This window comes from Urocampus carinirostris, chromosome 14, assembly GCF_059441175.1.
Source record: "Urocampus carinirostris isolate Australia breed hairy pipefish chromosome 14, RoL_Ucar_1.0, whole genome shotgun sequence".
Taxonomy (NCBI): Eukaryota; Metazoa; Chordata; class Actinopteri; order Syngnathiformes; family Syngnathidae; genus Urocampus; species Urocampus carinirostris.
The window spans coordinates 39,938,158-39,963,945 of record NC_142362.1 but is presented as its reverse complement, the minus strand read 5'-3'; the positions used below and the strand labels follow the sequence as shown (position 1 = coordinate 39,963,945).

The 25,788-nt window shown below is 40.2% G+C and overlaps 2 protein-coding genes across 6 annotated transcripts in view; one reads left to right on the top strand and one right to left on the bottom strand.

The window, feature by feature from the left end:
- wdr4 (WD repeat domain 4) overlaps positions 1 to 10,909 on the top strand; it is an 87,616-nt gene extending 76,707 nt beyond the window's left edge. Inside the window, exons 11-12 of the mRNA XM_088352962.1 lie at positions 10,508 to 10,592; positions 10,679 to 10,909. Coding sequence (XP_088209088.1) covers positions 10,508 to 10,563 — 56 coding nt within the window. The 3' untranslated portion in view covers positions 10,564 to 10,592; positions 10,679 to 10,909. The remainder of the gene's footprint in view (positions 1 to 10,507; positions 10,593 to 10,678) is intronic.
- Positions 5,849 to 25,788, bottom strand: part of LOC148353414 (interferon alpha/beta receptor 2-like) — a 46,198-nt gene continuing 26,258 nt past the window's right edge. The window contains exons 6-9 of one of the 5 annotated variants that reach the window (XM_088352966.1): positions 17,575 to 17,731; positions 12,046 to 12,173; positions 11,540 to 11,691; positions 6,574 to 6,703 (exon numbers count right to left, since the gene is read on the bottom strand). In XM_088352966.1, coding sequence (XP_088209092.1) covers positions 11,578 to 11,691; positions 12,046 to 12,173; positions 17,575 to 17,731 — 399 coding nt within the window. In that variant the 3' untranslated portion in view covers positions 6,574 to 6,703; positions 11,540 to 11,577. Of the gene's footprint in view, positions 6,704 to 9,351; positions 9,817 to 11,539; positions 11,692 to 12,045; positions 12,174 to 17,574; positions 17,732 to 25,788 lie in introns of those variants that run through there. The other 4 variants (XM_088352965.1, XM_088352964.1, XM_088352968.1 and 1 more) reach the window with 4 other exon arrangements.

Here is a 25,788-nt window from a genome sequence, read left to right as displayed (position 1 = left end):
CGGTGCTGTGGAATACTCTTCCCCCTGAGATTCGATCTGCAACCTCAGTGGAACTGTTTAAATCTAGGCTTAAACACACTTCTATTCTATAGCATATGAATAACATATATTTTGTGTTGACAATATCTGTGGATTATTTATTATTACAACATCAATTGCAGCCTGGTCATCCTGGAAGGGGATTACCTCATTGTGGTCCCTTCTCAAGGTTTCTTCATTTTCCTCATGTTGAGTTTTTTGAGTTTTTCCTTGCCCTCAAGTAGGTTTTAGGTCAGCGGGTGGTGTAAAAATAGTTAGTGATTTGCAATAATCTGTGGTCTGTGAATCCTTTTGAGACTCTTTGTGATTAAGGGCTATACAAATAAACATGACTTAATAAAAAAGGGAAATGATTTTATTGCATACTCCCTTGATGTGGATGAGAGCAGCGACACGTCTGATACTGCCCAGCTGTCAATCTTCATCCTTGAAGTAGACTCAAGCCTTTGTATCACAGAGGAACTTTTAGGATTAAAATCAATACATGGAACGACCACAAGAAAATATATCTTTGAAGACATATCCAAATGTATAACTGAAATGAGCCTGCTTTTGGATAAACTTTTGGGACTGACGACAAATGGTGCACCCACAATGTGCGGTCAAAAGAGTGGATTGGTCGGCAGGATTCAGAAGAAGATGCGGGAGGAAGATGCAGGTAAGCTTACAGTTTATCACGGTTTCATTCATCAGTGCGCTCTGTGGCAAAGCTCTGCAAATGGAACATGTTATGAGCTCCATAAAAGGAAAAGTCAACTTCATAAGAGCCAAGGGTTTGAATCACTGGCAGTTCAAGTCTTTTCTGGAGGAGTTGGATTCAGAATACAGAGATGTGCCTTATCACACAGAGGTGAGATGGCTATGGCTAAGCAGAGGGAAAGTACTGAACAGATGTTTTGAGCTGCTTGAGGAAATCTGTCAGTTTATGGAGAACAAAGGGAAGCCACAACAGAGCTGAGAGATAAAAAGTTTCTGTGTGAGCTGGCATCTCTCTGACATTATGAGCCATCTCGTTGTGCTTAACCTGCAGCTCCAGGGACGGGGCCACGTCAACACAGACATGTACGCAGCTGTGAGGGCCTTTAAAACTAAGTTACATCTGTGGACGACTCAGATGGAAGGAAACTTTGGTAATTGTCTGAGCTGCCAAACTATTTCAAATTTCTCCTGCTGTGCTGCCTAGTGCAGTTTGCTAAAAAAAATCAACGCGCTCAGTGCCGAGTTTTCCCGGCGATTTGCCGAGTTTGAGGCTCAGAAAGGGAGATTTGAACTGCTCAGTAACCAGTTACCGATCGATGTGAAAAGCGCATCAACCAGCCTCCAAATGGAGCTAATTGAACTCCAATGTAATGACATGCTCAAATCAAAATATGACTCTGTTGGTGCTGCGCAGTTTCTATGTTTTCTCCCCGACACAATGCCTCAATTACGCACCCAAGCTGCACATGCTCTCAATATTTGGCAGCACACATCTATGTGAGTAACTGTTCTCTGTGATTTAGGTGAACAAAACACCTCACGGAAGTCGTCTCACTGATGAGTACCTTCACTCCGTCCTGAGGCTTTCCTCAGCTTGGAGCCTGACTCCAGACTTTGACGAACTTGCATTAAGAAAAAAATGCGCAGTGTAAATCAGAGTGTAGCAAACTGAGCTTGAATACAGGACTGTCTCAGAAAATTAGAATATTGTGATAAAGTTCTTTATTTTCTGTAATGCAATTAAAAAAACAAAAATGTCATACATTCTGGATTCATTACACATCAACTGAACTATTTCAAGCCTTTTATTATTTGAATATTGCTGATTTTGGCTTACAGCTGAAAAAAACTCAAAAATCCTATCTCAAAATATTAGAATACTTCCTCAGACCAAGTAAAAAAATAATTTTATAACAGCAAAACTAAATCAAACATTTGAAAATGTCCATTGATGCACTCAGTACTTGGTTGGGAATCCTTTTGCACGGATTACTGCATCAATCCGGCGTGGCATGGAGGCAATCAGCCTGTGGCATTGCTGAGGTGTTATTGATGCCCAGGATGCTTCGATAGCGGCCTTCAGCTCATTTGCATTTGTAGGTCTGGTGTCTTTCATCTTCTTCTTAACTATACCCCACAAATTCTCGATGGGGTTCAGGTCAGGGGAATTAGCAGGCCAATCAAGGACAGTGATGCCATGGTCAGTGCACCAGTTACTGGTGGTTTTGGCACTGTGGGCAGGTGCCAGAACATGCTGGAAAATGAAATACTCATCTCCATAGAGCTTTTCAGCAGATGGAAGCATGTAGTGCTCTAAAATCTCTTGGTACACAGTTGCATTTACTCTGGACTTGATGAAACACAGTGGACCAACACCAGCAGCTGACATGGCTCCCCAAACCATTGCTGACTGTGGGAACTTCACACTGGATTTCAAGCAACTTGGATTTTGCTCCTCTCCAGCCTTTCTCCAGACTCTGGCGCCTTGACTTCCAAATGAAATGCAAAACATGCTTTCGTCTGAAAAGAGGACTTTGGACCACTCTGCAACTGTCCAGTGCTTCTTCTCCATAGCCCAAGTCAGACGCTTCTTCCGTTGTCTTGAGTTCAGAAGTGGCTTGACCATGGGAATACGGCTATTGTAGCCCATTTCCCGGACACGTCTGTGAACTGTGGCTTTTGATACCTGGACTCCAGCTTCAGCCCACTGTCTTTGAAGCTCCCCCAAATTCTGGAAGCGGCTCTTCTTCACAATTTTGTTAAGGCTGCGGTCATCTCTCTTGGTTGTGCAGCGTTTCCGGCCACATTTTTCCCTTCCAACAGACTTTTTGTGGATATGCTTTGAAACTGCACTCTGTAAACAGCCTGCTCTTTGAGAAATTTCTTTTTGTGTCTTACCCTCCTGATGGAGGGTATCAATGATGGTCCTCTGGACAGCAGCCAGATCAGCAGTCTTCCCCATACTTGTGATTTAGTTTACTGAACCAAGCTGAGTGTTTTTAAGGCTCAGGAAACCCTCGCAAGGTGTTTCGAGTTAATTAGATGATTCAGGTGATTAGTTGAATAGCCTACTTGTATACTTTTTCATGATATTCTAATATTTTGAGAAAGGATTTTTGAGTTTTCTTAAGCTGTAAGCCAAATTCAGCAATATTAAAATAATAAAAGGCTTGAAATAGTTCAGTTAATGTGTAATGAATCCAGAATGTATGACATTTTTGTTTTTTTAATTGCATTACAGAAAATAAAGAACTTTATCACAATATTCTAATTTTCTGAGACAGTCCTGTATATTCATCTCTTATGCACTTTTCCTCCTGCAAGGCATGGTTGGTCAATAGTTAAAATTTTGGATTTTTCTCGAATTACATTATTCTTTTTGGTTCTGTTGTTGTTGGCTTTGAAAAAGATTTCCTTGAAAAAGGAACTTGGATGGATAAGGGGACAGACATACTACTTTATTTATTAAAACAAGAAATGAATACCACTTGTCTTTTATTCTAAAATTTTTTCATGTTTTTGTAATATCAAGCTCTGGTTGTTCCAAATTTTATGTTTAAGCAAAACTAAAGTTTGTTCCCATATGAAAATGTTAAACATTAAATATCAGTTGCAGTTTATTTTTCAATAAATATTGACTTCGACCCGTGACTTCACTTCTCTGCTTAATTTTGGCCCACTGTGAATTAGAGTTTGACACAACTGTTGTGGACAGATAAAAACTAAGTTTAATAGTTTGGGAGAGCCACACAACGTAATGTGTGGAGGAAAAATGGAACAGCTCACCAACATAACCCCCTCCCCACTGTAAAGGGGCTCAATTGATGCCCGTGACATGGCACTTTGAGGCCCCCACCTTAATATAAAAGTTTTAAAGGGAGTGTTTTTAATTATGAGCCTCCTTGTGGCAAATTTAATAATCCACGTAAAAAATATGTTTATTAAAACACAAAAACATATAAAATTTTATGTTTAAAAATACTTAGTTTAAGAATTATGCGTTTATTTACATAACTTGAGCTAATTGTCATCCTGCTGCTAAGGTTACCCATAAAAAACAAATTATTTTCTCTTGTTTGCCTTTGTTTTTCCTTTTTTTATATAAGAAGCAGATGTTGCTTTTTGGTCTTATAGAAGGATTTGTGTTCTTCCTTGTGCTTTGTACAAAAGTCAATTCCATTGAAGTTGGGAAAAAGTTTAAAATGTCAGTAAAATTAGAATAGAATGACTTGCAAACCTTTTCTAACCCATATTTAAATGAATACACCACAAAGACAAGATTATCCATGTTCAAACTCATAAACTTTATTTCCATAAGCAAATAATGATAAACTTAGAATTTTATAATTGCAACAAGTGCCAAAGTAGTTGGGAAAGGGGCTTCTTCACCATTGTGTTACATCACCTTTCCTTTTAATAACACTCAATAAACGTTTAGGAAGTGAGGAGACTAGTTGTTGAATCGTTGATAGTGGAATCCTTTCCCATTCTTGCTTTATGTACAGCTTCAGCTGTTCAACAGTCCGGGGTCTCCTTTGTCTTATTCTGCGCTTTATAATGCGCCACACATTTTCAATGGGAGACAGGTCAGGACTGCAGGCAGGCCAGTCAAGCACCCGCACCCTCTTACTACGAAGCCACGCTGTCGTGAGACGTGCAGTGTGTGGCTTGGCATTATCCTGCTGGAAGAAGCAAGGGCGCCCATGGTAAAGATTCTGTTTGGATGGCAACATACTTTGTTCCAAAACCTGAATGTACTTTTCTGCATTAATGGTGCCTTCACAGATGTGCAGGTTACCCATTCCTTGGCCACTCATGCACCCCCATACCATCACAGATGCTGGCTTTTGCACTTTGCGTGCATAACAGTCTGGGTGGTTCTGTTCTTCTTTGGACCGGAGGACACGACGTCCACAATTTCCAAACACAATTTGGAAAACTGACTCATCAGACCACAGAACACTTTTCCACTTTGTATCAGTCCATTTTAGATGGGCTCGGGCCCAGAGAACCCTGCGGCGTTTCTGGATGTTGTTGATGAATGGCTTACGCTTTGCAACATAAAGTTTTAACCCACACTTACGGATATAGCGTCGAACTGTATTGACTGACAGTGGTTTTCCAAAGTGTTCCTGAGCCCATGTGGTGATGTCCTTTACACATTGATGTCGGTTCTTAATGCAGTACCGCTTGAGGGCTCGGAGGTCACGGGCATTCAATAATGGTTTACGGCCATGCCGTTTACGCACAGTGATTTCTCCAGATTCCCTGAACCTTTTCACAATATTATGGACTGTAGATGATGATATCCCTAAATTCCTTGCAATTGTACTTTGAGGAATGTTGTTTTTAAACTGTTCAACAATTTGCTCACGCAGTTGTTCACAAAGAGGTGAACCTCGCCCCATCCTTGCATGTGAATGACTTAGCTTGTTCGGGTCTCCCTTTTTTATACCCAGTAACAACTCTCACCTGTTGCTAATTCATCTGTTCACCTGCAAATAGTTGGTTGATTTCCATTCATCCACTTTCTGAGTAGTTATTGACACCTGTCCCAACTATTTTGGCACGTGTTGCTGTCATCAAATTACAGAGTTGATGATTTTCTCCCAAAACAATAAAGTTTATGAGTGAAGACAATAAATATGTTGTCTTTGCTGTGCATTCATTTAAATATGGGTTGAAAAGAATTTGCAATTTACTTGGATCAATTTTTATTTGCAATTAACACACTTTCCCAACTTCATTGGAATTGAGTTTTGTAGAACAGGTTTTTGGTTGCACTACACAATACAGCAACATCTAGTGGTCCAATAATACACAATTTCCCTTTCATGTAAGTGCATCCCACACAATCATTGATTCCTTTATTAATGATTGATTCATTTCCACAATAATCTTTGTGTAGCAAATTGTTCAAAAAAAATTTACAAGAAGAGTCAGACAGTTTATTGTGGTAAACCCAATGAGCTCAACCTCATCCAGATCCAGTTCCAAGTAAATGGAGTTTGAGAACTGGTGGAGGGTGCATTATGGTTTGGGGCTGTTTCGGTCCCTTAGGACCTGGACAACTTGCAATTTTAATGGAAAAATTAATTAAAAAGTCTATAGGGAGAACCTGATCAGACTGTGGAAGCTTAAGAGGATGGATGCTAAAGGAAAACGCAGAGAGAAATCCATTTCAGAATGGACTCAGAAAAACAAAGTATGCATTCTAGTGTGGCAAAGTAAAGACCAGACTTGAACCCATTTAACCCCATTGAGATGCAGTAGACAGTGATTCTTGAGTTGAATTGCAGCTCCTTTAATTACATTTCAGTGCTGAGATGACAAAATATCATTTTCAACCCTAGTATTGGATTGATCTAGTTCTGCGGGAAAAGTCTCAGAGAATAAATCCAATGTATCTACTTTGTGATTTGACTTAAGCGTCAAACTTGTCCGTGGTACACCCTGAGAGAAAGGAATGTAGTACATCTTTGCTGATGTACTGTGTTCTACCTTCTTTATCTTCCTCCTCTTCATCTTCCTGTTCCTCATTCATCTCTGAGGATGTTTTTCTGTGTGCAGGATGTAATGGTGTGCTGGTGGGGAACTTATTTCTGTTGTGTTTATCTGAGCAAACTAAAAGGCGATCAGGGCTTGGTTCCTCTACTGGCAGATATTTGGCATGTATGAAGACCATCTACAAAGAGGGGAACAGTGGGTAGTGGATAGACAATAAATAAGAATTAGAATTTTGGTCATGAGTATAATTGTCAGGTTAAATATGACTTTTCGTGCATGTCTTACTAAGAAAGAAGAGACGCTGACATTTATTGTATTCTTTTTGCTTTATTATTGTATTGTTCTCAGCTCAGGGATGCTGCTGGAAATGTGAATTTCCCTCCGGGGATGAATAAAGTATCTATCTATCTATCTTAAAGACTTTTCCAGCAGGGAGAAACTTGCAACACACTTAAAAGGTTGCTCAACAAACTTCCAATGTCTCCCATTTTTTAATTGAAATTGAGAGGGCCCTAATTACATATGCGTCTTCCAGATAAAGGAAGGGTGAAAAAACACAGCCAGAAGACGCATCACACTTGGTTTATCTTTGGCTAACTCACAAATATCCAAAGAACTAAAAAAATACTGCAAGCCCTTCATTACTGTTATGTAAACAACTACGAATTTTCATGAGCATAAGGGGTAGGGTGGTCCTTAATGGGGGTCGAAATTATTTTTTTTGAAATATTGGGCTCCGACCCCCCGCATATGTTCTTATATCGATAAAAACACACTGTGTGCAATTTTGAACAATTTGGATAATATTTAGAGGTAGCTCAACGACTTTGAAATTTCCCAAAATGGTAAAATTTTGGCAATTTTCGAGAAAAAACGGAAATCTTAACCCTATGTGTACGGCGTTTTAGAACATCCAATTTCAGTCCATTGCTTATAATTGTAACACAAGAAAAGTTACAAGTAACTTTGTACACTAGGTCTGATATAATGTGCGAAAAATCCTTATTTTTCATACCAAAATTTCAGAGGCCTTGAGCGACCTCTAAATATCCTTTGATTTTGATGAAACTTTGCCTAATTACGTTTTGTATATATTGGAACATATTCAAGGGGTCAGAGCATGAAATTTTAAAAGTCGAAAAATAAGGACCACCCTAATAAGGGGCACATGTAAGTCTCCTGTTTTCTTCAAATTGAAAGGCGCGCCCTATCAATTAGTGCGCTCTGTGTGTTATGTAAAACAGTGGATGTAGGCCAGCTCAGGGGCCCTCGAGACTGGGAGGTCACAGGTTTCGGGCCTTGACCGAGTCAAGACTTCATCATATTTGGGTGAAATCCAATGTTTTGGTAAGAGAGCGCTAAGCCTCGCCCAACATAATTATGGTATCTAGGTATTACATATGGAGAAAATACGGTGGCCGAATCAACAACAGCGAGTGACTCTTTAGTCAAGATTCCTAATAGCAATGCTGTATTATTTCTTCCGGATTATGCAAACTTATCTCAAAAGTCAGTAGAATTAGTAGAAATCTTTCCATCTACAATGGTCATATCCTTCGAGAGGGGTTGACCGACAGCAAGACAAACACATAAACAAAAACAAAGAAAATAAAAAAGGGAAAAAGTAGCAAAAAACACACACACAGATTTTTGGGGGACCATAGCCAACCCAAATGCTCAAAGACCCAAACAAGTTAAGCACCTTGGCACCTAAGTTGGTCATGCTTTCGTCCCTCAAGATGAAATGGGACACAAGAAAGCGGCTATGTCATTAAGGTCAGGGTGACACAACACACTCGTCTGTTCAACAGTAGGGCCCGACAGCTTTCACTGGTTTACCCCTGCCGCATCATACAGGTGCCCTGCCCATCCCTTCGAACGCATCCAAACATCCCACTATCCTTTTACAACACCTCTCCACTCATTCCTATCAACAACAAGAGCTCTGCCTGTGTGGCGTGCACAAATGTGCATTTCTTAACCGTCCTGGGATACACTTCTTTTTGTTCATTTTTGTGGGGTGCTGACTCTATTTGAATTAGTCCTTTTCTTACTTTTACAACTTTCTAGCTACACTAGCAGAAAACCGCAGGGACAAGGATCACTCTCTGCCCCCTCCCCTGCTTCCTAATGTGTTGCGTGTCCCGAACAGCTCTGATAAAAATAAGGTAAAAGCAGTTAGGCGCAGTGGGAAAATATATATATGAAGGATCATTGAACTCAGTTGGGCAATGTTAATATAGACTTCAATGAGAAAATATTTATATTTAGCTTTTTACCCTTCATTGAGTATCATATAGGATGCTTGAAACCTTTGGGTATTTTGGCCGAGAAAAAGTCAGAAATGATGTTATGAGTAATTATTTTGGCCAATTTTTCTAAATTTTCAATATCTGTCAATATCTACCAAACACGCGTGTTAAGAGAATGTAATAACAATTTGAAATTAAAAAAAAAAAAAAAAAAAAAAAAGTAAAAAAAAAAACGCACATGGATTTTTCAGGATTATGATGAAGTAGAGAATAGAACTTAACATGAACACATTGTAGATGGTGAAGCAATTCCTGGAGCCAAAGACCCACATCATACATGACCCATCAGTACCCCAATTCATTTGATGACTAAAATAAAGGTGCGATTTTGATGCTAGCACATACTTTGCGATATTTTGAAATGTTCCTATCTATAATCTTTTTGTGTCAATGAGCTGCTATATAAGAATTCTGCTTGAACAATGCACAAGGGCTCCAACTAAAGATTGTTTTAATTGATTAATCTGACTAGTATTTTTTCAAATAATCAATGAATCGAATAAAAAAAAACACATACATTTCCTCTTCTTTATTCAAATAATGAAACATTGTGAACAAATAAGGAAAAAGTTCAAAAAACAGAATACTCTACAATATAAAACAATACAAATATAAGTGTTTGAGAAATAAAAAACAAACGACATACAAATTTATGCTATACACCTGCTAATATATACTATTTTTACAAAGTGCAAAAGGCATCTTTGTTGTTTAAGGGACATGAGCTTATCGAACAAGAAATAAATGAAAATGTGAAAAGTAACATGATTTTGAACATTAACAAGCAAAACGTAAGCCTGATCACCCTTGCTCAATAACTCACTCACTCTTCCTTCATTGAGAACTTTGTATTGCAACACAAAAATGTGAGCATGTCAACGAGGATCATGTTGAGAATGCTCTCAGTGATGACAGCTGGTTGTTGTGGTATGCATGATGTCTCTTTCTCATCGTGAAGCTTGTCATTGTTTACAGTTTTCTAATGTGATAAGAACGTACAGTATGAGTATTATTACACACAATTTACAAGAGCACAATAATCACTCAAATCTTCCCAAAAAGTAAAACTTGATGCTTAATCATAAAGGGATTTTTTTTTTCAATTAGGCACTGAACATGCAGTGTTCCGCCTCACAACTATGCAGATATATTCCAAAATATTCCCCCCGCCATAGATTTTCAAAGTACACAGTTTGCTCTCATACCACCTGGAGCTGTGACGTCACCAGAAGACAACGAGATCCCAAAAAAATGTCGCGTCCCGTTGAAAAACAGGCAGCGATTGTAGTAATCAGCGAATGCATAGAGGACATTTCACTTTGGAGTAATTGGAACTTCGCTTACCTTTCCACTGGGGGACTTCTGACGGTTTTGTCCAAGTTGATCATCAAAGGGTAAATTTACCTTCCAACGTGTACAGAGCCTTTTTGACTCTCTTCATATAGGTATTTGATTGTGAATTTTTCTCTCTGGGTTTTGCTGCTTGTCTTGCAATTAATATAATATTATCTAAATAGCTCCCTGTGAGTTTTTTTTTGTCTAGGTTACCCACGCTAGCAGTCAGCTAACTGGCCTGCCTGCAGTGCTCATTGTTTTTTCCCAGCTGAGTTCGTGTTTGTTACTGCTGTGGCTCGCAGTTAACCTGGCTTATCATGTTTTCCCTCCGCCAGCCTCTCGTTCTGTCCCGCTGATCGGCCCCGGTTCATCCTTTATGGCAACTGGCTAGCCTGACGTGTCCTGGCTGGTTCACCCCGTGTGAGTGTTTTTTTTTTTTTGCTGGTTTGCCCCATTTTGGCTGCTAACCATTTATTGTACCATTGCTACACCCATCTGTGACGCAGGGCCCAGGCATTCTCCACAAAAACTACCAACACTTGGCTCAAAACCCACCTATTCAACTAGTTAATATGTAAAGCAACAGGGTTACTGGCTTGCTAGGGTGCTGGTGTTCTTCACATGACGTCACAGCTCAGGAGGTCAAGGACGAGACGGACTGTCTTCAAAATGCGTTTTCTTGGAAAATGATTGGAATATACCAATGACATATATATAAAGATATTATGCAAAACACATGTACTATCTTCTCACATTTTGTATGTTTTAGAATTAGGGAACCCTTCTAACGTATTACCACCATCGTGTACAAGATGAGGATTTTTATGAAGCACAGTTAAACACTGCTTATGATTACAAGGTAGTACGGGTGGGTATTCCCTTTGGGCACATTTTTCTGTTAATTATATTGTTCAGCTGATTTTATTTTGTGTGTTAGGTGCAAATAATTTGCTGTTCCCTTTAGTTAATTATTGGTTAATACCGTTTTTTTGTGCTGCGCCTAAATGAACTTCACTCATTCATTTAACTGGAATAAAAAGTGTCTCGCTCACACACACGTAGTCATTGATAAGCTAACAAGCAAACGCTTGCATTAAGTGAGCGACCAAATATTGACATTACATTTCCTCACTTACTAAGACTTAGCCAGAAATTAAAATGTAATGCTCAATCTTACCACCATTGTGTGAAAGTGGAGTTTTTTTTTATTAAGCACAATTAAATACTGCTTAAAATGGTTAACTGAAATAAAAAGTATCTTACACACATAGTCATTAATCAGGTAACAAGTAAAGGCTAACACACGCGAGCAAACACTTAAAAACGCAAATAACACATAAATGAAAACTAATGAGATAGTGACTTACCCAGCCACTGAGCTCTCTCTTCATTGTCGCTGGTGACTTCATGTTATCGTTTGTATTGGTGCCTCACCATCACTTCCTTCGTGAGCCGAGCCAAAAGAGCGTTTTTCTAAATAGAGCTGTCCTTTTGGGTGCGACCAGTAGGGCGTAAGACGCTTCACATGACAACGCCATAATGACAAGCAACAAGAGCAGGTGTGTAGGCGTCATTTTTACACACAATTTTACACACTTTTTAAAATTTATTGTGTGGTCTATAAAGCAGACTGCCAAGAAAAATGGCTATGGCAACAATTTCAAGCATTTTCAAACACTTCACCCAAAATTCAAACATTTTTCTGACCTTGAAAACACAAAAGTAATATTCAAGCATTTTAAGGCATTTCAAGCACCCGAACGGACTTTGGATATTATGCTTTGGCAAAGTTCTGACAAGTTTAATTTACAATGCGCTGCAACAATGTTTTTGTTGTTTGTGTTATTTCATATCACTCACTTGGTATACTTACAATTAATGCTTTTGGGAGACTTGCTTGAAGTTTACAAATGAATCCAGTGTAGTAGAGAAAGTATATCAAGTTCATCAGCACAACCGTGAAACAAATCAAAAGACCAACAGCTATGCCGAGATCAAGTACTGTAGAAAAACATATACAGGTAGACACACCAGATTTGAAATGATCCTTAAACGTGAACACTATTGATATATGCAGAAATGCCAATGATGGATAACAAGTTATGCACCTTGCCATTTTATCTAAAAAATTAGGGCATATATGACGCATTGGCAAGTTTTTTGTTTTCCACATGAAAAATATTCAACTTTTTATATTTGTTATAGTTAACGTAAAATTTCTCGTAAAGTCTTCTGTTGTTGCTGTTTCAATAAACGTCAGCCTGGTGGGGTAAGATCACATCCCTTGTGTCCTGTGTTTTGTGCAGTCAGACACCTTGTGACACTTAGTTGAATATTTATAACATTATTTATAACTGTATTTCATCTTTTTCCCCGCAATTTATACACGGTCAAACGCCTTTCTCCGTGTATATACAGCGTGATTTGCCGAGCACACGTCAGTTGTGCTCGAGACGTAAAGGGGTGAACATGGATCCCCGTCACCGTAGTGACCTCGTCTTAATCCATTTTTATTTCTTGACATTTCTTTTCATTTCATAACAAGATAATAAAATAAAAATGAAAAACTATTACAATAATAACATATTGGCTTCTTCGGTGCCATAGCTTGAAATCTTGATCTTCACAGGACTGTGTCTTGAGCGGTTATGATTTCTACAGCCCGGTGTTATGCCGAGAAATGCATCCCTGCCGAGATTTGCATCCCCTCGCTACTACAACCACTTTTACCTCGTTTTATCTCACTTTTATCTCACTTTTAGGGATTGTAATGGCGAACATATAACCAAATCCACTTCGTCTTGCATTTGTTGGGAATGTAATACAACATAAACCATTCCGTCTTTGTTTTTGTTGTGAACGTAATCGAACGGTAATGCACACCGTATATAAATCACTTTTGAGAAATGTTATGCACTCTACCGTAAAGCTTATTATGCAGAAATAAGCTTTATGGTAGAGTGCATAACAGTTTCAATACGAGCGATTTGAATAGAAAAAGGCAAAATAAACATGTTACCTGCTCAAAAGTGATTTGTATACGGCGTGCATTACCGTTCAATTACATTCACAACAAATACAAAGACGGAATGGTTTAAGTTGTATTACATTCCCAATAAATGCAAGACGAAGTGGTTTTGGTTATATGTTCGCCATTAAATTCCCTAAAAGTGAGATAAAACGAGGTAAAAGTGGTTGTAGTAGCGAGGGGATTAAAATCTTGGCAAGGATGCATTTCTCGGCACAACACCGGCTCGGCAGCTTTTATACCCGTGGTCTACACGCGGAAATGACGCAATGAGGGAGCGGAACAGTCGCCGGCGTCTGTTTTGCGGGCATACCACCGATGAACAGCGGATTGGCCAATTTTGCGCATTTTCCATCGTGGGCAACCACAGGCAAAAAAAAAAAAAAAAAAAAAAAAAAAAAATCGCAAAATTTTACCGGCGATACAGACGCAAACGGCTGTGTGACCGGGCCCTAAATCAACTAATTGATTTGCCGACTCATAAAGATGGAAACACACTAGACTTGGTTCTGACTCTAGTTTCAACCTCAAATGTGACAGTGTTACTGTGTAGTACCGTTATTTCTGATCATTATTTAGTTACATTTGAGGTGCTAGCTAAATGTTGTATTAAAGAAACTAAAGGATTTAGCTGACGCAATAGTAGCACTGGCATAGTTTCTGAGCTCTCTGACCTTTTTTGAGGAGTACTTGCCTCGTTTCCTTTATATAAAGGCTCTGTTGACTTACTCATGAAAGAGTTTAATGCTATTCTGGCTAGTGTCCTGGATTCGTGGCACCCCTACGGCTTAAATCAAGACCGAAAAGACAAACGCCTTGGTTTACTGATAAAACTAGATCACTTAAACAAGACTGCAGGAAATCTGAACGTAAAGGTCTGAAAAATCATAGATGCACGACTGCTGGCTGGCCAGGGACTTTTTATCAAGTGATCTGTCACTTGATAATCTTTAACAGGTGGTGAATACGGCCAAACCGACTACTTGCTGGTTTGACCCGCTTCTGGGTTCGCTTATTAAAGGTCTTTTTGGGGTCCTTGGATATTCAGTTCCAAATATTATAAACATATCACTCTCCTCAGGTGTTGTTCCAGCGGCTTTTAAGTCCGCTGTTATTAAACCTACACTGAAACGACCTAACCTTGATCCAGAAAGCTTATGTAATTATAGACCTGTGTGAAACCCACCGTTTCTTTCTAAAGTACTTCAAAAAGTTGTGGCACAGCAGCTGAATGATTTTATATCCGAGAACAATCTTATGAATCTATGCAATCAGGATTTAGGGCTAACCACTCTCCTGAGACAGCCCTGATTAAGGCAACCAACAATCTTCTACTGACAATGGACTCCGGCGCTTCATTGCTCTAGCTGCTGCTGGACCTTAGTGCTGCCTTTGACACTGTGGACCATAATATCTTACTAGTTGGTTGGAAAAATGGATTGGTCTCCCAGGAAGCGTCCTATTATTGTTCAGATCCTACCTCTCAGATAGGACGCACTGTGTTAAATATAGTGAAATTACATCCGAGTTTAGTGTTACCTGTGGTGTTCCGCAAGGTTCAGTACTTGGCCCCCTTCTTTTCAGCATTTACATGCTTCCATTAGGTGGTATTATTCGCAAGTATAATTTTCATTGCTATGCAGATGACACTCAACTATATATTCTGATGGAGGAATCTGCCACACTAAACTTTGGGAATTTGGAGGCCTACCTCACTGAGATAAAAGAATGGATGTCACTCAACTTCTTGCGCCTTAACTCTTAAGACCGAAATGTTAGTTATTGGTCCATCTAAATGTCGTGACTTGTTCACAAAAACTGCTCTGAACAAAAAAAAATTGGAATATCACCCAGAGTGACTCGGTCAAAAATTTATGTGTCACATTTGACCCCTATCTGTTCTTTTAAACACACGTTAAGAATATTACTAGAACAGCTTTTTTCCATCGCAACATTGCTAAAATTCGCTCTATGCGGTCTCAGTCTGATGCGGAGATTATAATTCATGCATTTGCTACCTCCCGTTTCAATTACTGTAATGCACTAATCTCTGGTCTCCCGAAGTCCAAAATCAAGAGCTTTCAGCTGGTACAAAATGCTGCAGCGAGGCTTTTAACTAACACAAGAAAGCTTGATCACATTACCCCGATTTTAGCTAACCTGCATTGGCTCGCTGTTGGCTTAAAATGTGATTTTAAAGTTCTGAAGGTAGTATACAAAATCATGCATGGACTTTCACTCTCATCTTTCAGATTTAATTCCCCCCTATGCTGGTCTACTAGTGATCCCAACAGCCAAGAAGAGAACCATAGGTTCGAGAGTGTTCTCCATTCAGGCCTCGGTGTTGTGGAATGCTCATCCCCCTGATATTCAATTTGCAACCTTAGTGGAATTGTTTAAATCTAGGCTTCAAACACACTTCTATTCAATAGCTTATTAATGACCTATATTTCCTGTTGATGATCTCTGTGTATTAATTGGTATTACAACATCCATTGCAGCCTGGTCATCCTGGAAGGGTGAATCCCTCATTTGCGGTCCCTTCTCAAGGTTTCTTCATTTTTTAGTTTTTCCTTGCCCTCATGCAGGTTTTAAATCAGGGGGTGGTGTAATAATAGTTTGTGGTTTGCAATAATCTGTGGTCTGAGCAGCCCTTTGAGACTCCATGTTATTAAGGACTATACAAATAAACATGACTTGACTCGACCTGACCTGGGCACTTCCAGCACAAGTTGGTCCTTGGACCTCTTAACTACCAGGATTGCTAATAGTTAAAAACTCGGGTAAATAACATTGGGCAAAACAGTTAAGGACTTTAAAAACAAAAAAAATAAAACTTCAAAATCAATTCTAAAATGGACAGGGAGCCAATGGAGAGATTTAAGAATACAAGAGACATGTGCATGTCTGCTGGTGTTGATTAAAAGACTGGCACCAGCGTTCTGCACAAGTTGAAGGGAACTTATAGACGACTGGTAGACGGCAACATAAAGTGCATTGCATTAATATAACCTTGAGTTTATTAAGGCATGTATAACTTTCGCTTGAAGTAATCTGAAAGTATCTCGTCCTAACATTGTTAATATGTTTGTCAAACCGGAGGCGACTGTCAAAAGTCACACCCAGGTTTCTGACGGTTGAACTCAACTTAGAAGACAGGGTGCTGAGGACCATCTTCTAAGTATCTCCAAGCACTATATATTTAGTTTTGTCCCCGTTTAAATAAAGACAATTCTGGGCCAACCACTGCCTAATATCAACAATCCAATCAAACAAAGCACATTGATCGTTACTTTATTGACAGATAGTTTTGTATATTGTCTGCATGATAATGAAAAGAAAAGTTGTGTATTGTAATAATTGACCCAAGTGGTAGCATGTACAACAAAAAAAGTATAGGGCCAAGAATAGATCAGTGTGAAACACCACAGGAGAGAGGGGCATTGAAGATCATAGGTCACCAAGCGTAATGTAGAAGGTCATACCAGATGAATATGATTTAAAACACTTTAATATAGTGTCATGGATGCAGACACATTACCTAAACATGACAGGAGGTCCACCGTGTCAAAAGCTGCTGTAAGTTCAAGAAGCAAAAGAAGAACAGGGCATTCATGGACCGGGCAATTTCATTATGCACCTTTAACAGTGCAGATTCAGTGCTGTTACGAGATCCAAACCCGGATTGAAACTTTTCAAAGGTAGAGTTTTCCTCAAGGAAGGACTGTATGAATAATAACAACTTTTTTTAAAACCTTAGAAAGATAAGGCAGTTTAGAAACAGGTCTAAAATTATACAAAGGGGTCTAACCATGGTCAAGTCAAGTCAATTTTATTTGTATAGCCCTTAATCACAAAGAGTCTCAAAGGGCTGCACAGGTTATTGCACAGACTATTATTATGGACTATTATTACACCATTCCCTGATCTGAAACCAACATGAGGGCAAGGAAAAACTCAAAAACCTCAACAAACTTTGAGAAGGGACCGCACATGTGGTAATCCCCCCTTTCAGGATGACCAGGCTGCAATGGATGTTGCAATTACAAATAATACACAGATATTGTCAACAAAAAATATAGGTTATTCATATGCTATAGAGTAGAAGTGTTTTTTAAGCTTAGATTTAAACATTTCCACTGAGGTAGTCTGTAGTCCGTACAGCCCAACACATTTTTTTTTTTAATACCATTTTAGTTTAGTGGGTAGTCTGCCTGCCCCTGGTTTAGTTGATTCCCCCAAAACAGAATGTAAAAAGATGGTTGAAAATCAAAAGCAATTTTGGGGTATGAGATAAATCACTTATGCGAACGCTCCAAAAACATGGTCACCCAACATTTTATAATCTCTGACAGCACTTATAGTTCACCTTACCTCTGCTCGAATCTGCAATAGCAGTGAACGTGCATACCCAGGGCGATGGCTCAGTATTTTTATTCATACTAATCTCAGCTTCAACCAGTACACAGTACTCTTTTCCTTTCTCCAAGTTGCAAATTGTAATATTTCTGTTTTCAGTTTGAAATTGCTCCTGCAAATGAAACAAAATTACAATCAGTGTATGTATAGCATGTACAAATATTTCAATGTCTATAAAATACTTTTTTTAGGGTTCGTACAACTTTTTCATGTCCATATTCAAGCACCTTGGAAGTACTTCCAAAGCCAATCTTTCAATTGTTCCAATACCTTCAAAGGAAGGTATCTAGCGTCAATCAAAAGTTTTAAAACTTTTTGTTGTTGCTGTTGACTTGGATGACTAAAATAAAATTTATTTCTTGCTGCTAGCACATACTTTGTGCTACATTGAGCTGTTCCTATATATGATTTACAAGCTTTTCTGTAAATTGGCTGCTATAAACTTGTTACAATGGATGTGTTTCACCCGGTGCGGTTAGAGAGAAGCACCAACTAGTAATGCAGACACTGAAGTTTCCAGGCAAGCTGATAAACAATGTAATGTAATATCTAACATAAAACATGGTGGCAGCTGTATTATCGAACTCATAAATGCTAACAGATTTCGAATGAAGAAAGTGAGGTGAAAGAAGAAGCGGAGGACAGCGTTAAGGAACGTAAAAAGACAATGGATGTATTCGGCCTGAAACCTCCCGCCACATTGAATTGGCATTCCAACTACCTGGCGAAAACATGGAAGACGTGGAAACATGAGTTTTCATTGTATGTGGACATAACTTTGGTGGAGTCAAACGACAAGACAAAGGTAAAAGTGTTTAAATACTTGATTGGAGAAACCGGCTGGGAACTGGGAAAAACGTTGTGGACAACACTCAGACCAGAAGAGCAAAGGGAGGAAACTTTAGTCAAGCTGATAGCGTTATTCGACAAACACTGTAATCCTTAACCGAATGAAACTGTCGAGAGGTACAAGTTTTTCTCCAGAACAGAATACTAATGAAACGATTGTCAAGTACGTTAGTGACTTAAGAGCTCTTGCGGACACTTGCAACTTTTGGTCTGCAAAAGACTCATTGATTTGGGATAAAATTGAGTGCGGATTCCACGATTTGCACATGAAATCTGACGTTGGAAAGAAGCATCGAAATATGCAGAGCAGCAGATCTATCGAAGGAAAATGTGAAAACAATCGAGGGACAAGTAGGCGAAGAAGTGCATGCAGTTAAGAAAATGACTGAAACGCAGGGGGCGAGGCCGAAGGTAATTAAGAACTGCAGGTACTGTGGGAAACAACATGAGTGCAAAAAAAGAGCTGTCCTGCTTATGGGAAAGTCTGCAGCAAATGCAAGAAACACAACCACTTTGCTTCCAAATGCAAAACGTCATATACACAATCTAGACGAATACAGTGTAGCAGAAACCGAGGAGGAGTATGAGGAGATTATCAGCCTTCACGCAGAGGGACAGGCGACCGCGCTGGGGAGACAACTGTTTACGACCATGCTGCTGGGTGATAAGTCAGTAAAGTTTCAATTGGACTGTGGGGCAAGTTGCAATATTCTTCCATTACATCTGCTGAATCCCGACACAAAATTGGAGCAAACCCAACAGGTCCTTGTCACGTAAAATAAAAGCACTCTGAGGCCTTTGGGCAAATGCAGGATTAAAATAAGAAATCAGAGAAAAAGGAAACTGTACAAACTTGAATTCATGGTGATTGACGGGCAGGCATCTGTGCCATTGTTGGAGAACAAAGCAGTGCAGGGCATGGAACTAGTGAGGATACAGAGAGAAATATCATGGCCATTGATGACATCGTTCAACAAGCAGACAGCAAAGGACAAACACTGGAGAAAGAACAGATCAGGGAGCAGTAACCACAGGTGGTTGAGGGTGATGGCTGTTTTTCTGGTACATATGAGCTCGAAGTGGATCCAAGCATAGCACCAGTGAAACTACCAAAGCGGAGAGTTCCAGTGGCTCTGATGAACCTGCTAAAGCTCGAACTGACAAGCCTGGTGGCAAGAGAAATAATTACACCAGTTAAAAAAAGCACAGATTGGATCAATAACATTGTCCTGGTTAGAAAACCATCAGGAAAGCTGAGGATCTGTATTGATTCCAAACCTCTAAAAAAAGCACTGAAAAGACAGCATTTTCCATTACCATCTATTGAGGATGTCCTGCCAGACCTGGCAAATGCCAGGGTATTCACGGTGTGTGATGTAAAAAATGGATTCTGGCATGTGAAACTGAGAGAGCGCTCCAGCTACATGACAACATTTGCGACGTGGAAGGTTCAGCACAGGCTGACACATGCGCTTGAGGAGCTACCAGGCGTACGCATTATAGCTGACAATATCCTGATCATTGGCGACGGAGAAAATCAAGACATGACAGTAAGAGACCATGATGAGAAACTGAAAAGACTCCTTGAGCGATGCAGAACATGCAACATCAAAATGAATTTTGACAAACTGAAGTTGAGGCAGAAGGAGGTGCCGTACATAGGTCACAGGCTGACATCTGAGGGCTTTAAAATTGACCTGGAGAAGGTACACGCCGTATAAGAAATCCCTAGACCCACCAAAATCAAGGGCCTACAGAGATTGCTCGGAATGGTAAACTAGCAAAATTTTGCCCACACCTATCGGACAGCTGTAAGGTCCTAAGGCAACTGACACACAAGGATGTGATCTGGGAATGGACTTACATACAGGAATCTACCTCTGGGACAATAAAAGGGATGATAGCCATAGCACCAGTGTTGAAGTATTACAATCCTATAGAGGAACTCACTCTCCAATGTGATTCATCCGAAACTGGGCTGGGCACAGCACTATTGCAGGTAGGCCAACCTATAGCATAAGCCAATAGGGCACTCACCTCTACAGAAAGAGGATATGCACTCACCTCTACAGAAAGAGGATATGCACTAATAGAAAAGGAGTGCCTCACCATTCTATTTGGAATGGAAACATTTCACCGATACACATGGCAGAAAGGTATTGGTACAATCAGACCATAAACCACTCGAAACCATCACACGAAAGCCTCTGCTTAGTTCCCCAAAGAGGCTACAAAGAATGCTCTTGAGGCTTTAGAAATGTGACATAGACGTAGTGTTTGTTCCAGGCAGGCTGATGCTTGTTCCAGATACGCTGAGCAGAGCATACCTACTGGAATATGCAGTTGAGGGTTCTGTTGAAGCTGAAATTGAAACTGTGAATATGATTAATTACTTACCCATTTCAGAGGAGAGACGACAGAAAATCCAAGGTGAGACTGCACGGGACCCGGCCCTCCAGTGCTGAAACAGAGAATACTGCAAGGATGGCCGGAGCATAAAGGATAGGTTGAGCTCGAGGTGAGGCCATATTTTTCCATGCCAGATGAGCTAACTGTACAGAACAATGTCATCTTTCGGGGAGAGAGGGCTGTCGTAACAGCTCTAAGACAAGCAATTATGGAAAAGATTCATGCCTCACATTTAGGGATTGAAAACTGCATCAAAAGAGCAAGAGAATGTGTGTGTTGGCCAGGTATGCAAAACAGCTTGAGGCATATTTTGGGAAGTGCCAAGTGTGCAGATAAGTAGACACACGACAACAGAAAGAACTATAACAAGAGCCATGACTTCCCATTGAGGCCATGGGCAAAAGTGGGCACAGACATTTCCACCTTTAATAATAAAGACTACTTAGTGACTGTGGACTATTTCTCAAATTTTTGGGAAGTTGATTATCTGTCCGATACCAAGTCCACCACAGTCATCCACAAATTAAAGGCACATTTTGTTGCCATGGGTTGATGTGGTGTTTTCGAAAAATGGACCACAATATAGCTATAGAGATTCAGCCAGTCTTGGGAATTTGAACATGTAACATCATCGCCCACATATACCCAAAGCAATGGAAAAGCAGAGTCTGCCGTCAAGACGGCTAAAAGACTAATGGGGAAAGCCCTGCAGGCAAAGTCGGACACTTACTTAGCCATACTGGCTCACAGAAACACACCTGTGCAGGGTTTCCAGGCCAGTCCTGCACAAAGACTGATGAGCCGACGGACAAAGACATTACTGCCCATGTGTAAAAATCTGCTTAAACCTGCAATTGTGGACACTGATGACGCTGTGCAGGAAAACAAGCTCAGACAAGCTTGCTATTATAATAGAGGGGCTAAGAGACTACGGCCTCTCCAGAATGGAAAACAAGTGCGAGTACAGTCACAAGTGGCCGGACCCACTGTCTGGACATCTGTATCGGTGGTAAGACAGGACCAGAGTAGGTCCTATTCGGTGGAGCTGGATAATGGGAGTGTGCTGTGACGCAACCGTAAACACCTAAGGCCAACACCAGGGGTCTCACCATCAGCAGAGATGGTCAGCGGGGTCCTGCCCACCTCAGCACCTGTGTTGGTGATCACGACACAGACACACCTCAACCCTCTCACCAGTTGTCCCAGATCCTCAGATGGCCCAGACTGGTGTCACCACCACCAGATACGGCAGGGTTGTTGGGAGGCTGCACACCTCCGGGACTTTGTTTAACACAATGGACGATGTACCTGAAAATGTTGGATTGTGTAAAGCACTGTTGTGTTGTGTTTACCTCACGAGCCCTTGCTTTCAATGTTCATGTGAGGGGTCGATTAAAAAAAAAAAAAAAAAAAAAAAAAAAAAAAAAAAAAAAAAAGGGAGATGTTATGATGTGTGAGGCGCACCAACTGGTAACGCAGACACTGAAGTTTCCGGTAAAGCTGATGAACATACACCTGTGTGCGACTCTTTATTTAAATGTAATATCTAACATAAAACAAAACTGACATGAATTCTACCATTCTGCCTCAACAATGCACACTTGTTTACAAAAATGGAAAGAGCTGTAAAGGTGTTAGGTAACAATGGCATTAATACGGAAGACAAAAAAAGAAAGTACTGAAAGATCTGGAGTCTAAATTGGTTAATGTCAAATTGTAAATGTAATGAAATGATCTGCATTTATATAGCGCTTTTCAAGTCAATGACTTCCCAAAGCGCTTTACAATGTGCTTCACATTTCCCAATAGCGGCCTTGTATTGCAGCCATGTAAGACGCTAACCTGCTTATTGGAGGTATTAGGGGTTCAGTGTCTTACCCAAGGACACTTCGACATGTAACACGGACGAGCCGGGATTCGAACTGCGATCCCTTGATCCCAAGACGAACGCTCTACCTCCTGAGCTACTGCCGCCAAAATAGTTTATTTTTTTTGCATTTTGTCACTTATTTATAGCACCAAAGAGTTAATACTTTCCATTTTTATTTTATCGTTTTGCATTTCCAGGGATTTTGTATTGCTGTTCGACTTTAAATCTGTTCCGCGGGTAAAATCGTTTGTAGATCTGTGAATATTAAAATTTATATTTCATGTGTTTTTCGGGAATCCCCTCACAACATATGAAATTACTAATTACTAAATTATTTGGTACATAATGTTGAATTATTATTGATAATATATGAATTATGAAACAATAATCTAAAGAGCTGTTTGGGAGCCAAAAGCTCTCTTCTTGCGACCAGTAGGGGGCGATGTCGCTTCACATAATGACAAGCCACCAGAGCAGGCGCGCAACATCATTTTTACGCACTTTAAAAAAAAAAAAATTGTAATTATTGCCTGTTCTGTAGTCAGACTGCCAAGAAAAATTACAATGGCAACGATTACAAGCATTTTCAAGAACTTCCCCCAAAGTTTCCTAACCTTGAAAACACAAAATCAAAATTCAATGTACCCTGTAGTTAGGTCTCTGTGAAGGGACTATACCAGGAGTGTGCAAACGTTTTGAAATTCACAGATTTGGCCAACGGGACAGGCCAGGAGAGTTAATCTATTAGACTTTTTGTATCGACCCATACAGAATCCAAAACCTCTGCAATACATGAGAAAAAAACTAATGTAGCCCCATCCAATTCTCGTATAGAATAGAATACAGTGGAACCTCGGTTTTCGAACGGCTCTCAGTTCGGACAAATCGGCGTTCAACCAAAAATTTCGAGAAATTCTTGCTTCGCTGTTCGGTCAAAAAAATCGGAGTTTGAACGCCGGTACGCTAGGATGCGATGCTGAGCGGCGTACAGGTGTTTTAGCCCCTAATTATGCCTCCGAAGAAGGTTGATGCAAGCTAGACCTAAGATTTATGGCCCGAGCCCGAACCCGAACCCGAGGCAATTTCGGGCCGGGTCGGGCCTGAAATGTCAGTCATACGGTCGGGTCGGGTCGGGTTCGGTCCTGCTTTTTTTTTTTTTTTTTTTTTTTTTAAATTAATTAATAATTATAAATATATGTTCATTAAAAATATATACTTAAACTATGTATGGATACTAGACCAAGGAATACTTGTTATAAAATAAATAATTTGGATAAAACGGAGAAGGAGCTGTAATTGCTTTTAACGGAGCCAGAGCATGCTCTGCTCTGTGCACGTGACGTGACATGAATGCTGTCCTCTTAATAATCTTCCCCTCCGCAAATTCGCGTGATTTTGGCCTGGTATCCCCGATATGGAGTCGGACCAACAAGAAGCGTTTTATATAGAATACGATCGCTTTTGTCGGAAGCGTACATTGACGTTGGTGACATTTTCATCCGCGTTAAAAAACGCAATTTGCAGAATAAAATCACGCTTTATTGTTTAAATAAACGCGTTATATAGACTAGGATCTCCCAATTATTATAATTAGCTCGCTTTATTGTTTTAATAAGCGTTTTATATAGAATACGATCGGGGGGGGGGGGGGGGGGGGGGGGGGATTTGCATAGGAGTCGGAAAAGGGCACAACACGTCAACACCCCCTCAATGAAAGTGCTGCGCTAAAATCTTAAGGACGTACTACTACTGCTGCTGTGGATTATGGCCCAATGATCAAGTCGTCAAAATGACGGACGCCCTTAAATGTTTTCGCTACCTCAAAAAAAAAAACCCGTCAATGACAGATTGTCGCTTAATGTAACATCTGCAGTGCAGACACAGAAATATAAAAGATGTAAATGTTTATACAGTTTTATTTAACTTAGGCCTAGATGTTGTAACAAAAGGCAGAGTTTAATTTGTTATCATAAATCACCCCTCCTTATAAATAAAATATGTAATTTCGGGCCCCTTTCGGGCCGGGCCAGCAAATCCAGTTAATTAGTCGTGCTCGGTCCGGGTCGGGTTTAATACCCCTCGGGCCTGCGTCGGGCTCGGGTGCTTTTTTTTGGCCCGATCTTACCTCTAATGCAAGCAGGACAGGTGAAAAAAGACAAGTTGTTCGTACAACTATTGCCTTCAAGAAAGACATTATAGCTAAATATGAAAGAGGTGTACGAATTTCCGATCTTGCTAGTGAATACAGCATGGCTAAATCTACTATCGGTACGATAGTAAAGAATAAGGAGGCTGTGAAATCGAGTGATGCGGCTAAGGAAGTTAGCGCTATAAGCAAGCAACTGCCGCAAGTTTTGGAAGAGGTTGAAAAACTTTTTGATGATTTTTCTCTCCCCAACGTCCACCACAAAGGTAAGAAATCCTATTCATAATCCTTTTTTTAATTTTTACACGTTCATGAGGGGGTGAGGGACAGACAGAGATGGCCGGATCCAACTAGATGTTTGATCTTACTGTACACACGTATGCATTTGATAATTAATATTCACAGAGACATCTACATTTACGGTACATGTTATGTTCAATATATTTGTTTATAGGCAGCACGGCGGGACAGTGGTTAGCGCGTCCGCGGCACAGATCTGAGGTCATGAGATCGAACCTTCCTGTGTGGAGTTTGCATGGTCTCCCTGTGTTTGCGTGAGTTTCATCCGGGCACTCCTGTTTCGCCCACATTCCAAAAACATGCATGTCAGGTTAATTGGCCGGTCTAAATTGTCCCTAGGTGTGAACGAGCGAGTGAGTCGTCTGTCTCCGAGTGCCCTGCGACTGCCTGGCAACCAGTTCAGAATGTCCCCTGCCAACTGCCCGAAGATAGCTGGGATGGGCTCCAGCACCCCCATGACCCTACTGAGAATAAGTGGTGCAGATAATGGATAGATGGATGGTTATTTGTTTATAATAAACCATTTCATCGAATCGGTTTTTGATACCGGCAGAATTAAGGGACACCGGGGACAAGAATGAAACCAAAACCACAT